Source organism: Pavona decussata, unplaced genomic scaffold, assembly GCF_977016875.1.
Source record: "Pavona decussata unplaced genomic scaffold, jaPavDecu1.1 SCAFFOLD_48, whole genome shotgun sequence".
Lineage (NCBI taxonomy): Eukaryota > Metazoa > Cnidaria > Anthozoa > Scleractinia > Agariciidae > Pavona > Pavona decussata.
Genome location: NW_028145470.1, coordinates 6,044,542 through 6,057,435, shown reverse-complemented (window position 1 = coordinate 6,057,435; position 12,894 = coordinate 6,044,542). Strand labels below are relative to the sequence as shown.

The following is a 12,894-nucleotide window of genomic DNA, read 5'->3' as shown; positions in this document are numbered from 1 at the left end:
TTTACAATTTTTGTCCACTTACAATTTATTTCAAGGTCTTCCGTGCTATATTGGATTGCATTGGTGTTAAAACTGCCACTCTCAAGCTCATTTATAATTGCTGAACAGAAAACAAAGAAACTTACTACCATGAAGGAAGTTTGGAAATGCGGTCTTAATTGTTATGAAATTTGGTAAACTTTTGCTTTGGTTTTGCCCAAGAATTATAAATGGTTTGAGAAGCTATATCAAAACTTCGAATGATTTTTTTTTTCATCCTATTTGCAAAAGATCTCGAAGTTGGTAAAAACAGTACTCGAATGGGATTCGTTTTTTCAACCAACTTCTTGGTGTTTTACAATTAGATAGAACACCCGCCTCGTTTTTGATATATTACCGTTAAGTTGATAATGATCAAGGCATTTGTCAATGGTGCAGATTGGTGCAGTCTGTTGGTTGTGACGATCCCGCGGAACCATTCATTCATTTTCTTTTATTTCTCATTGTTGTTTTCAACAGCGGAGCTAATTCTTCCACCACAAAACGTCACTGTAATTGTCACAAGTTTCACTTCCGTAAATGTTACCTGGATTCCACTAAAATGCTTCCATAGTACTCAGTGTCCAACCATGTATAAAGTCCAATGGACCGCTGTTTGGTTTGATTGGAAGGTTTTTAGGACGAGCGCAATTGTGAAAGGGACATCTTACAGTATCCAAGGGCTCTGGCTACTGCTTACATATGAGATACAAGTGGCTACAATGAACTGGGGCCAAACGGGACCGTACAGTGAACCAGTGACGGTGAAGAAGTTTGATAGGAGTAGCCGTAAGTATAAATGTATTGATATACTGCACAGAACAGCTAGATATTTATCCGCCGGGCCAATCTTTATAGGGATTATAAGGCGCTCATTGGCCCTCAACCCTTAAATCCCCCATATTGGCTAGCAAATGTCTAGCAATATATTCTCTAATAACATCGTAACTTAAATCTTGCAAAGTTCACCTTCGCCAATACAAGCAGGTGTATGCAAATGACACTAAAACAGCTGACATACTGTTGCCGTCCATATCTTAAGTCTGTTGTCTTTTTTTATTCCCAAGTCTATTGTGTTGTTGTATTGTCAATTATATTTTTAATTCTGTGATTTCTCAGTTGTATAACCAGTGTTGCGAAGCACAACATTTCTTTTATAGGGTCACTTTCCTTGATAGCAAAATTTTGAAGTTTCGCGTTAAACGAATTCAAACATTTTTCTGCAGTTTCCATCCTACCACCGCCAAATATAACTGTTCAAAACCTGACCCACAATTCATTTCTGCTGACCTGGGACCCAGTTATTCCTTCAAACGGAACGATCCAAGGTTACCGCGTGAAAGTCTGGGAGGAAAATCAGTGGTTGGTGAGAATGAGCCCGAACGTCACTGAAGTTGATAATACAACAACAAGCGCGCTGATTGGTGGACTACAGCCTCATACCAGATATATGGTAAACGTGTCAGCTTTCACATCAGAAGGAGAAGGAAACAGTACATCATTATCGGTTACTACTTATAAAGGTAACACATCATTAACAGGTCTTGACAACCAAAGGTGCCAACAGGCGCTAGACACTCGAGCTGCAGGCCATTGGCTTGGGCCTTGGTTCATGTAGTCTTCTTGTTTTTCTTAAGGCGACTTCACGCACAAAAAGCTAGAGTAGGTAACTTGTGCTTTAACAAGAAAAACCACTGCAAACATCAAATTGTTGTTTAATTCGGAGTTTAGTGGCAATTCCTCCCATAACACGGTCTATTTGGCGTTCTTTTGCCACAAACTGCAATACATTTGCCTCAATGTTCCAGAGCAATAAACTAAACTACAGTGAACAGCAAAGTTGTTCGGCGTTTATCTTCGCCTTGTAAATGCGCCACTTTGTGTACGTTGACGTAAAATCACGTGGCGAGTGGTGCGAGGTTTGATTGGATAAATATGTTTGCTCGCCTTTGCTGCGGTGTCCACGTACACTATATTAACAGTACAAACACAAGTTTTAAGGTGCCTTTAGAAAATACTCTGTTTCACTCTTCAACAATTGTTGTTCACCTATAATTTATTTCAACGTCTTCTTGGCTACGTGGACATTCTTAAGCTCATTAGTAATTCAAGAAGAGAAAACAAAAAACAATTTCGTGAGGAGGTTTCGAAGTATGGCCTAAATTATCGTAATAAAGTTTGGTCCCTTTTGCTTTGATTTTCACGATGAATTATTAATGGATTGATAAACTATATCAAAAGCTCTAAAAAGTGTTTTCTCATATTTCTAAACATGTCGAAATTAGTTGAATAAAGACTTCGATGCGTTTCGTTTTTTTAACCAGCTTCTTGGTGTTTTGAAATTCGATGAAACACTCGCCTGTTGTTTGATATATTACTTCAAGTTTATAATGATCCAGGCACGTTACACTGGTGCAGTTTAGTGCAGTCTGTTGATTGTGACAGTCCCGGAAAACCGTTCATTCTTTTTCTTTCATTTCTGATTGTTTCTTACAACAGCCGAACTAATTCTTCCGCCACACAACGTCACTGTTATTGTCACAAGTTCCACTTCCGTAAATGTAACCTGGATTCCACTGAAATGCGGCAATAGTACTCAGTGTCCAACCTTGTATAAAGTCCAATGGACCGCTCTCATGTTTGGTAAGAAGGGTGCTAGGACGAGCGCAATCGTGAATGGGACATCTTATAGCATTCAAGGGCTCTCGCCATTGACTACATATGAGATACAGGCGGCTACAAGGAACTGGGGCCGAACGGGACCATTCAGTGAACCAGTGAGGGTGCAGACATTTGATGGGAGTATCCGTAAGTATAAATGTATTGATAAAGAAAAGCGAGGAGAGTGGAAAGTGTCTATGAATCCTTTTGTGCTTGTTTTGAGTAGATCCGTTTTCCGTTTCACATGACACGTAATTTTGTTAAGCGCCTTGCTTGTACTCCTAGATGATCCCTGTATGGACACTTTTTCGATCCATTTACCTAAAAATTTCAGTTGGAAATTCCGAACATTTTCTGTGTCAAATAGGGTTTTTTTCCATTTGTTCCAAACTTTCATCCCTTTGATAGACAAAAAAACTCACGTGTTGGAACAATGGAGAATGGAGCTCCCTAAAACCAAGGAGGGCGTTAGGTTAAGGGAACGCTTAGAATTTTAGTCACTATCAGCCATGCTTTAAAACTAAGCCAGCAGCAGAAATTTACTGTACAATTCCAGAAGATCATGCTGGAAGAGTGTTACTCTTCATTTTAAAAGAAATCGCCATGGTCGCTGTCTTTAAGGTTTACTGGTTTAAAGAAATTGTTGGTGGCTGAAGGGCGCTTTCCATTCATCAGAACTGGCTGTGCAAACTGAATCGAAGGCACCTCATGATTTTAAAGAGCTGGTTCCGGTGTTAGTCCTTCCAGCTCCTTCAAAATGGCGCAAACCATTTCCAAAACGTGTGTTTTGAAGAATTGTTAGAGCTAATTCACTCTTTAAAATTTTTCGTTTCATTTTCAAACTGATTAGCCATTCTGGTTAGTTTTGAAAAATGAGCAGTGCCCTTAAACTTGATATATGTTTTGGCTGACATTCAATTCCCGGCAGTGTGCAGGATGTTTGTCCTTAGTTCCCACGAGTCTCCTGTAGCTCAGTGGTAGAGCATCCGAACTAGTAAACTGAAGGTCTTAGGTTCGACTCCTGATAGGAGCACTCGGATTTCCTTTTCCCAAGTGTGCCTGTGTCACTCACTGATTAATACATCATTCTCATGTAGTTTTGATATTTTGGTAGTTTGGTGAATAGTACGCAGCCTTCCAGTCAATACATTATTTCTCTCCTATAAAGCAATCTGGCTGTTGACGTGCTGCTTTTTTTTCTTTTCTACACGATCTCTGTGCACAATTTTATTTGGTTTGTTTGCTTGTAATACACTTATAAATGACTTCTTCAAGATTGGCGTCCTTCTGAGACATGTTTTCTTAAAAGTTTTTTCGGAAGTGTAAGTGCACAGTAGAGGGTCTCAATGGTTGTGTAGCCTTGACGGTTGGCGGTTCAATTTTGACGATTTTCACGGTTGACAGTTAAATGTTAGGGCATTTGAAAGTTGATGGTTTTCAAAGGAAATTTCTTCTATAAATTAAATGTAATATTAACTTGCGTGTTTTTTAATATTTAAAATTGTGTTCTGGATGTTGATTTTTTGGTCAGAAAGACGTTATCAACGTCGTAAATTATTAATATTTTGAAACCAGAACACTGAGTACTTCCAGACAGAAGTTTAGTTGTGATGTCAAATTAAGAGGAAAAGACCACAATGTGAATTTGAGAACATGGAAACTAGTTTATCAGTAAAAACGATTCTTTGAGAGCCAGAAGTTCGGGATGAGCAGCTGAAATAGTTGTATTTGAAAGACCTTGAAACCGTTTGTTGGCAAATAATAACTCAGTGCTTTTTACACTGCTCACGTTACAAATTACCCTGTTTTTGAAATGGATGACGGTTAACTAAATTTTAGACTGTTTGACGGCTGATGGTTAAAACCTCACTGAGGCGCCCACAGTACTGTCAGCTATCTTTACCACTATATAGTCAAATGAGCCAATGCCAATGTGAATGGTCTGACAAGTATGACAGTACCGACTGGCGGACGCCACACCACCTTCATAGGTTCACTCCATTCACAAATTCCCCCAACTAGTCATAAGAAAAAATATAGAACAGTTGGAAGAATGTGCACGTTTACGGTGTAAAAACCAATTGCACATTTAAGTAACGCTCCATGGTGAAGAACAATAGGCCACGGCCACGAGAGCCGTTTTTTCTCCCCTGTTGAACCTGAAGATGTTATAAGCTCCAAATGAACTTCCTCGTGATTAGAACGTTCTTATATTGCTGTTTTGGATGTATTAATAACTAATAATAATAACAGTTCATTAATCCTTTGCAGCTACAATCTCTGTTCCTCGAAACGTCACCGTTTCAAATAGGAACACTACTTCTGTGACCATTGAATGGCTGCCAGTGTCACACCATCCTGTCTCCAGTTCTTCATACAACTACACAGTTCAGTGGGCTACTCTCAGGGGAGGACCTTCAGGGCAGTACCTCAGGAGAGGACCTCTATCCAACGTAACTGTAACAATGACGTCATATCGTATTCTGGGGCTTTCGCCTTTCACCACTTACATCATACAAGTGGCTGCGAGAGACTGGAAACAGATGGGAAATCTTAGTGATCCACTGGAGGTTCAAACGTTAGAGGGGGGTAAGTTTTAAATTAAAAGTTGAGTTTTCTCAGTACAAGTTGATTAATCCCTATTCCATTGCAACATAGGGGAAGACTTTAAACATTAAGAGCATCAAGTGTATTCAAGCAAAAAAATACTAGACTTTGTGGCTTTGGCGTCAAAGTTATCAGAAACATTTTGAAGTAACAGGATTGTGTTCTTGCAAAATGATATTTTCATGGAACCATTTTTTAGACAAACGTCTGACGATACTTTTTATATTTCTTTTAGTTATATTTCTTTCATTAGCCCTAAATTTGAAGGTCATGTTTTTCCTTAGATTAGCTTTTACTTATTGGTTACTTAAGACAGATTTCTGATGATATGGGGGTATAAAAATTGGCGCCTTTTAGGCCACGTACTGATCTCTTAATCGAAATGATTTCTAAACCCTTGATTTCGGTTGAAGAAAATAAATAATATTAATACTTCATTCAAATAAAAAAAAATCAACTTGAAAAGGTGAACCTTCAGGTACAGGGGGGCTTGTTGTAGAGTTTGTGAAATAATGAAAAGTTACAAGAAAAAGTATATGATCATGTAGGCAATCTATAAGCAGCTTTGTAGCTCCATTGCTTGGCAACACTTTAAGAATAGCTCTGACGTCAAACCGGATACCAAGGTTACAGGGCAGCTCTATATAGAGGGCCTCTAAATTTAAGCTTCTTAAAATTATCTTTAAAAACTAGGATGATGACCTCCCGTTTTTATTGCTTTTTTGGAAGGCCCCCTAAATTCTGTTACTCCTCTGAGAATATAACAGTTATCCAGTAGATCTTGTGTTATATCAAAAAAAGGCGTTTTTTTTATCTATAGAAAAAATTAATTCCTGAATAACTTTCTCCCAAACGTTTCTATTTGAAGTGACGTACTAAATGTTGCATGTATGAAAAATATTTAGTCAGGTCACCGCACAAAATTTCGCGAGGAAAGAAAATGTTTTCTGCAACTTTGTTTTTTGCTGTTTGATAGAAATTTTGATTCATTCAGCTGATACAGCTAAGGTGTGGTTATGCGTGCACGCGACTAACAATCCTTTTGAGACTCCTTAGGTCTTAAGGCCTGGCTCACTCTACCGACAGAAGCGATGAAAATGGAATCGGAGTCGGAAGCCGAAAATCTTTTGACCTTGTGTAAGCAATGGAAGCCCCGCTAGCTTTCGTTCAAGATGGCCGAAGGCCACTATGTTTTCCGCCCTAAATCTCGCGTAAAGGGATTGGGAATGAGCTTTATGATTGGTTGATGTTTCTGCTTACGCTTACGCTTCCGACTGACCAACAAGTTCACACTTGATCGCAAGCGACGGAATCAGAAGCGGAATCGGAAGAAAAGGGAAACGTTCTGATCCTTGCGATTCCAATTCCATCGAGCTTGCGATTGCGATTCCTTCTACACTTTTTGATTTACATTGGAAGAGAAAATTCCTTACGCTTCCGATTCCGTCCCCAGTTTAAGCCAGCCACCGCAATCGTTTTGCAAAAACAAATAAATTTTTTGTTGAATCTCTCGTAAGTGAAAGTTTTATTTGAATGTGGTTTCATAACAACAACTCAGATAGATAGGAGAGGTTTCACTTTTTTTTAAGCGAGGCTGTAATCAGTCATCTAAATTGATCATATGCATTAATCTTATTATAATCTTATTATTAATTTCATCATTTGTGAATTAAATGCCGACGAATTTTTAGCTGAGTATGAACTAAGGAATTGGAGAAAAGAAAAGAAAGATTAGCACCCCATTAATAACTGGAGGTTGTCGATGTTCAAAAAATTGAAAGGAGTGGGCTGTTCATGGGAGAGGGTCAAAAGATTAACAGGGGTTCGTGTGAGATGGTGTGTGCTGGTGAACACCCAATGCTTCACCAGGAATGATAAGGAGGGATGATGATGATGATGATGATGATGATGATGATGATAATGATGATGATGACGACGATGATGATAACGATGATGATGATGATAATTACGATGATGATGATGATGATAATGATGATAACGATGATGATGACGACGATGATGATAACGATGATGATGATGATAATTACGATGATGATGATGATAATGATGATAACGATGATGATGATGATGATGACGACGATGATGATAATGATGATGATGAAGATAATGACGACGATGATGATAATGATGATGATGATAATTACTATGATGATGATGATGATAATGATGATAACGATGATGATGATGATGATGATGACGACGATGATGATAATGATGATGATGAAGATAATGACGACGATGATGATGATGATGATGATGATGATGATGATGATGATGATAACGATAATGATGATGACGATGATCTAAAAATGTAAAATTTAAAAATGTAAAAATTTTAAAATGTATCTCACTTCTTAGTTCCCAGTGCACCACCGCGAAATGTGACCATCCGTAACTTGAACTACAGTTCATTTCTTCTCACCTGGGATCCAGTCCATCAAGAGTTTGCCAACGGTATCATCCGAGGTTATCGAGTGAGAGTCTGGGAACTAAATCAGACGTTGATGAACATTACAGTGGATAAACAAACAACAAGCAAATTGATTGGTGGACTAAAGCCTGGTACTAGATATGAAGTCATTGTATTGGCTTTTACATCAGCCGGAGATGGAAATGCCACATCGTTGTCGGTCAATACTCTTGCAGGTGAGATATCATTGGTTGAGTGGCTGCAAAGTTAATATAGGAGAATGGTTATGAAGCCAAACAAGTTTCTCAACATTCATTCTTGGCCTTGATCGTGCACAAACTACAATCGATTTTGAAATGTGTTGGAGCAACTGGCCAATAGAAACGATCCTGTTAAAATTTTCAGCTGTAGTGTGAACGTTAAAACAAAGGATTGTGTACGGTCGCGGCCCTTCCAACCTAAATTGAAGCACCATTGTTATCAACTTTAAACATGGCAAGGTTTCATAACCAGCCTCTCAATTAACTAACTTGGAGGGACTTTGTCAACTATTTTTAGGATCGCTTTGAGAGCAGGAAACTCAGGAATATTGGACTAGTTAAATCGTTACAAAAGTGAAACTAAAATAAGCGTCTTTGTCTGAAAATAGTTGTAATAGATAAAGAGATTGTAGGTAGACACCTTGATTGACAGTTTATACTTTAACAGGGTGAAATTCAAGTTCTAATTTGTCTTCTATTATGGAATTTCTTTTACTTTCATGGATTAGCCTCGAAAGATTTTTTGTTATATTTTATTTTGTTTGCTTTTCTATGATTGACGTCCACCAAAACGCAACTTTATCGGGAGTCTTTTGAAGGCTATAGGTCGCGTGTTACTGGTAACCGCTGTAAAAAGAAAACTAAAAAATTAAACTACGAAGCAAGATGGGGGAAATTTGTTGCACATGTTTCGTAGGCTATAATTGACCGGAATAACTATATTATTTTAGAGCAGAATAGGAAAGAAATCTGGGATCGAAAAACATTGAATGACTGTCCTCAGTCAGTCTGATTAGTTTTAGGGCCTAATATGTGATGTTTGGAAACATTCACGGGCTCCAGATGTCAAGTGTTTGTGAATCGGTTCTGATCTCATAATTCGTGACGTGATTACGAGCCGCAAGTATCGCACGCATATTCGATATTCCTTGAGTGGGAAAGAGTTTGAATCAGAGCTTGAAACTTGGAACAAATAAAGTTCTTTTCTTTCAGCTTTCGAGATATGATATTTAATTTAGAGAAAATTACATACCAGAAACACTTTTATTTTAATGAAAATAGGCATTAGTTTCAAGACCATTTTGAGTAGCGTACACAAATCTGCATGCTTTAGAAAGCAGCCAGCAGGTTTGAAATGTTTATTGTATTAATTTTCTTGTGAGATGGTTGGTCTAGGTTTGTGTAAAGTTTTAAGTTTATTGGGTTATTTTACACCGTGAACGGGGCTTCGTCCTTTGACTTAAATTTGCGCGGTTTTCATTGGCCCGTGACCGCACCTAAGCTGCATTTCAAACCAGTTGAAATTTTCTCAAAAAATAAAATACCTTGGAACTTTAAAATATGATTTTCGAAAATAGTTAATCCAAGGGTATCCTCAGACGAAATATCAGAAAAATTCGACCGAGTGATCGCTGAAATGCAGTTCTCTATTCTTACAGGCAGCCGCTCTTTTAAAATAACGCTGTTTTATACTAAACACAGAAAAGACAACCAAGTTGGTTGGTTAGTGCAAAAACTTTCAGTGCATACCTTTCTGTTTATGAACTGGCAAAATACAGTTCAGCCAAAACGTTTGATATATTTTTCGCTAGACTTTTGGATTGTCCCGTATTCTAGCAAAGGCTCAGAAATTGGAAGCAGTATATGTATTGGTTTTTGTAACCGTTAAACAGAGATCTCGACTCGTCTTGAGGAGATGGAGAAAACCACCTTAGAAAATCCGAGCTCGCACTGAAGTGCCCCGAGAAATTGTAACTTTCTGGCAGACAAAACGATAGACGAAGTACAAAGCAATTACTCTCAGGAGCATTAGAACCGCCTGAAAAAAACATTTAGTATCTTCAAAAGATCCAGAGTTCTTTCAAGCAACAAGGCACTAGATGCGTTTCTTAAAACACTGAGGAAGGATCGTGAAATTAATTGCTTGCGTAGTAAACAAAGAAACACTCACTCGAGAAATCGTTGAAAAGCTTTTCCAGCCAGTTTTCAGTTCGGCCTGGCGGACACAACAAATCCTTCGCAGCTTCAAAATACTGTTTTTTTTTAGCTTTTGAGGCTAGAATTTTGTGGAAAATTGTGCCAGAGTGATTGGCGCACTAGACGAGTACTCAATTTTTAATTTGATGCAAAACGCTCTCGATTTCAAACTTCAACAAGAGAACAACTTGAGCTACCGCTTTCATTTATGCCGTTCTGCGCGTGGAAAAATGTTACAAGTTTCTTTTTTTGACAAAAAAAGATCGCCTCCAGCTTTTTTTGCTTTTAAACCTGCATGCCATGAGCGCGCGTTGGATATGAGATGGTAAATAGCCAACGAGGCGCGAAGCGCCGAGTTGGCTATAACCAATCTCATATCCAACAAGCGCGAATGGAATAATTGTTTTATTAAATTCTCCGCGTTTGGGTATTGCTGTTGAAGTTTACTGAATTGTATTTTACGTAAAAATTTCTTTCAAATTAAAACGACCGTTTTTGCTGAGGCAACTTCCGACCAAAGCGCGCGAAACTTAATGATCACATGACACGCGCAGATTTTTGCAAACGGAGTTGAATAAAAAATCGAAAGTGAAGAAGATCGGACACAGTCGGACATCTCAAATTCAAGAAACGTTTAAATGTACGAGTTACCACCTTACTGAGACAAGCATTCAAGTGCTTTTGAAGTTCCAGCTCATCGAGAAGCGTAAAAGTTGTGCACATTTGAGCAAATGTTTTGCTGTGTGGTGCCGAGCGAGGGAAGGGATCAAGGACGGCTTTTTTTACGCTGAACGTCCTGAACTGAATTCCTCGCAGACGCACACGTAAGGCAAGTCCAAGTGTACGAGGTACAACCTCACTGAGACAAGCATTCAGTGCAAGTTTTTAAACTTCAAGCTTATCGAGAAGCGTAAGAGCTGTGCACGTTTGTGCTAATGTTTTGCTGAGTGGTGCCGAGCGACGCCGAAACGAATATTATGGCCGCCGCTCCTACGGATTTCATAGATGAACTTTTGAAACTGGAGTCCTCGTAAATGCGTAGAAACATAAAGGCAGGCATTAAGCTCTTCTTGAGAAATTTCTTCGATCGGTTTTAACCTCTTACCGCCAGGATTTGCGAGCCATCCTGAAATTTTTGAAGGTAACCGGTTGTTATTGTTGTTGTTGTTGTTACGTGATCTAAATTGTAAAATCGTGCAATTTTTCTGATTTTAAAGGAAACTTCAGAGATACGTACCATTAAATAGTGTCTTACCGAACTTAGTGGCTTTTGTTATTGTTATACTGAGATGGCAATGTTTGGTATTTCTTTCTTTTTTTTTTTTTTTTTTTCTATATTTTTCCGAAGAAACTTTCGCTTCCCGCCTAAAAAAAATTAGCGTAGCGACACCTGGGGCATTCGTTTTCCATATAAGGTCAAACTACGGTATATGAGCTGACAACCGGGATTTAGTGAACCAATCAGAACGCTAGAAATGCAATATCCGAGGCTGAGAATTTACAATGATTTCCCTCAATCTTACGGAATATCGCCTGATTTTAGCCAACTCGGCCTACAGCCTCTCGGCTAAGTATCAGGTGATATTTCGCGCGATTTCGCAAGATAATTTTTAATTATTTGTTACCTTCATCTTAGTCTTGTTTCCGCCCCAAAACGTCACCGTTAATGTCACAAGTTCCACTTCTGTGTTCGTCACATGGCTTCCAGTGTCATCCGCCAGTAGTGTTTACTATTGGGTAAAGTGGGCCAGCGTGGCTGGTGAAAAGATCGTGAAAGCACGCCAGAAGACGTCACGCAACATTCATGGGCTCACGCCATTTACCGTGTACAGTATTCAGGTGGCTACAAGGAAAAATTACCGAGAGAGGTTGTACAGTAAGGCAGTTTGGGTACAGACAAAGGAGGGGGGTAAGTAACCCCCTCGTTTCTTATGTTGTTACCGTAATATCATAGAACAAATTCTCCTATCTTGTCCCTATACTTTTCTTATAAAAGTACTGAGGAGACGTTATTAAAATACGAGACATTGTTTACCTTGGGTGATCATACCCTTAGTTCTCATGATCTCAGGGGTTGATTAAGCATTGATATTACAAGGAGAAAATTGATGCTGATCACTGTTAGGGCTTAAAGGGTTTAGCCAAAGGGCGCAGTGGAGTCAAATTTCATGTAAATTCTGGCTAATTCACTGCGAAATTGCGCAGTCGAACAAAGCTTCATGAGATCTTATTACGTGTCTGTTGAAAGGTTATACAGCCGGAAATGTTCGCCTATGAGGAAACGATCGGCCCCCTTCGGTGACGTTGGAAAAGCGAAACTTTTCAACGAGGCACGAATGCGCCCACAGTCCAGTTGATGCACGGGGCTTGTGCCTTAGGGAAAATCTTTCAACAGATGCGTAAGAAGATCCCATGACGCTTTTTTCGATGACTTTTTGTTGTATTTAATGACAATAATAATAATAATAATAATAATAATAATAATAATAATAATAATAATTTAAACCAACAAACTCGATTTGCAACGCAATTCTCCGGTGAATTTAGCCAAAATTCGCTTCAAAACTGACTCCTCCGCACCGTCGTTAAATCCGGTATTATTAGGGACCTCAGAGGACAAGAGCCTCGATCTCGTTACCCTTTAGCTGATAAAAATGAAAGAAAATCAAAAGAGCAAGAGAAAAGTCAAACAGCTCATTTAAGTGTTGTTTGATCGGTGGCCTGATTTTGAGCTGAAGCCAGCCTGGAGTTATGTAACTAGTCTGCAAACTATTTTACATAAGAACGACATGATTTTCATATGAAAAGCAACTCCAGCCTTGCCTCCACTCATAGACCAGTCACTAAGCACTCAAATGCAACAGGAGTTGACTGTATTTAACAAATAGATTCCAAGCAACTGCTTAAAGTTGCGTAAATAACTTCGAGGATCTTTCTGCT

The 12,894-nt window shown here is 38.8% G+C and overlaps 1 protein-coding gene across 1 annotated transcript in view; it reads left to right on the top strand.

The window, feature by feature from the left end:
• Positions 1 to 1,403: 1,403 nt before the first annotated feature.
• LOC146482006 (protein sidekick-1-like) overlaps positions 1,404 to 12,894 on the top strand; it is a 34,371-nt gene continuing 22,880 nt past the window's right edge. Inside the window, exons 1-5 of the mRNA XM_085108062.1 lie at positions 1,404 to 1,541; positions 2,518 to 2,826; positions 4,951 to 5,268; positions 7,666 to 7,953; positions 11,591 to 11,863. Coding sequence (XP_084964188.1) covers positions 1,469 to 1,541; positions 2,518 to 2,826; positions 4,951 to 5,268; positions 7,666 to 7,953; positions 11,591 to 11,863 — 1,261 coding nt within the window. The 5' untranslated portion in view covers positions 1,404 to 1,468. The remainder of the gene's footprint in view (positions 1,542 to 2,517; positions 2,827 to 4,950; positions 5,269 to 7,665; positions 7,954 to 11,590; positions 11,864 to 12,894) is intronic.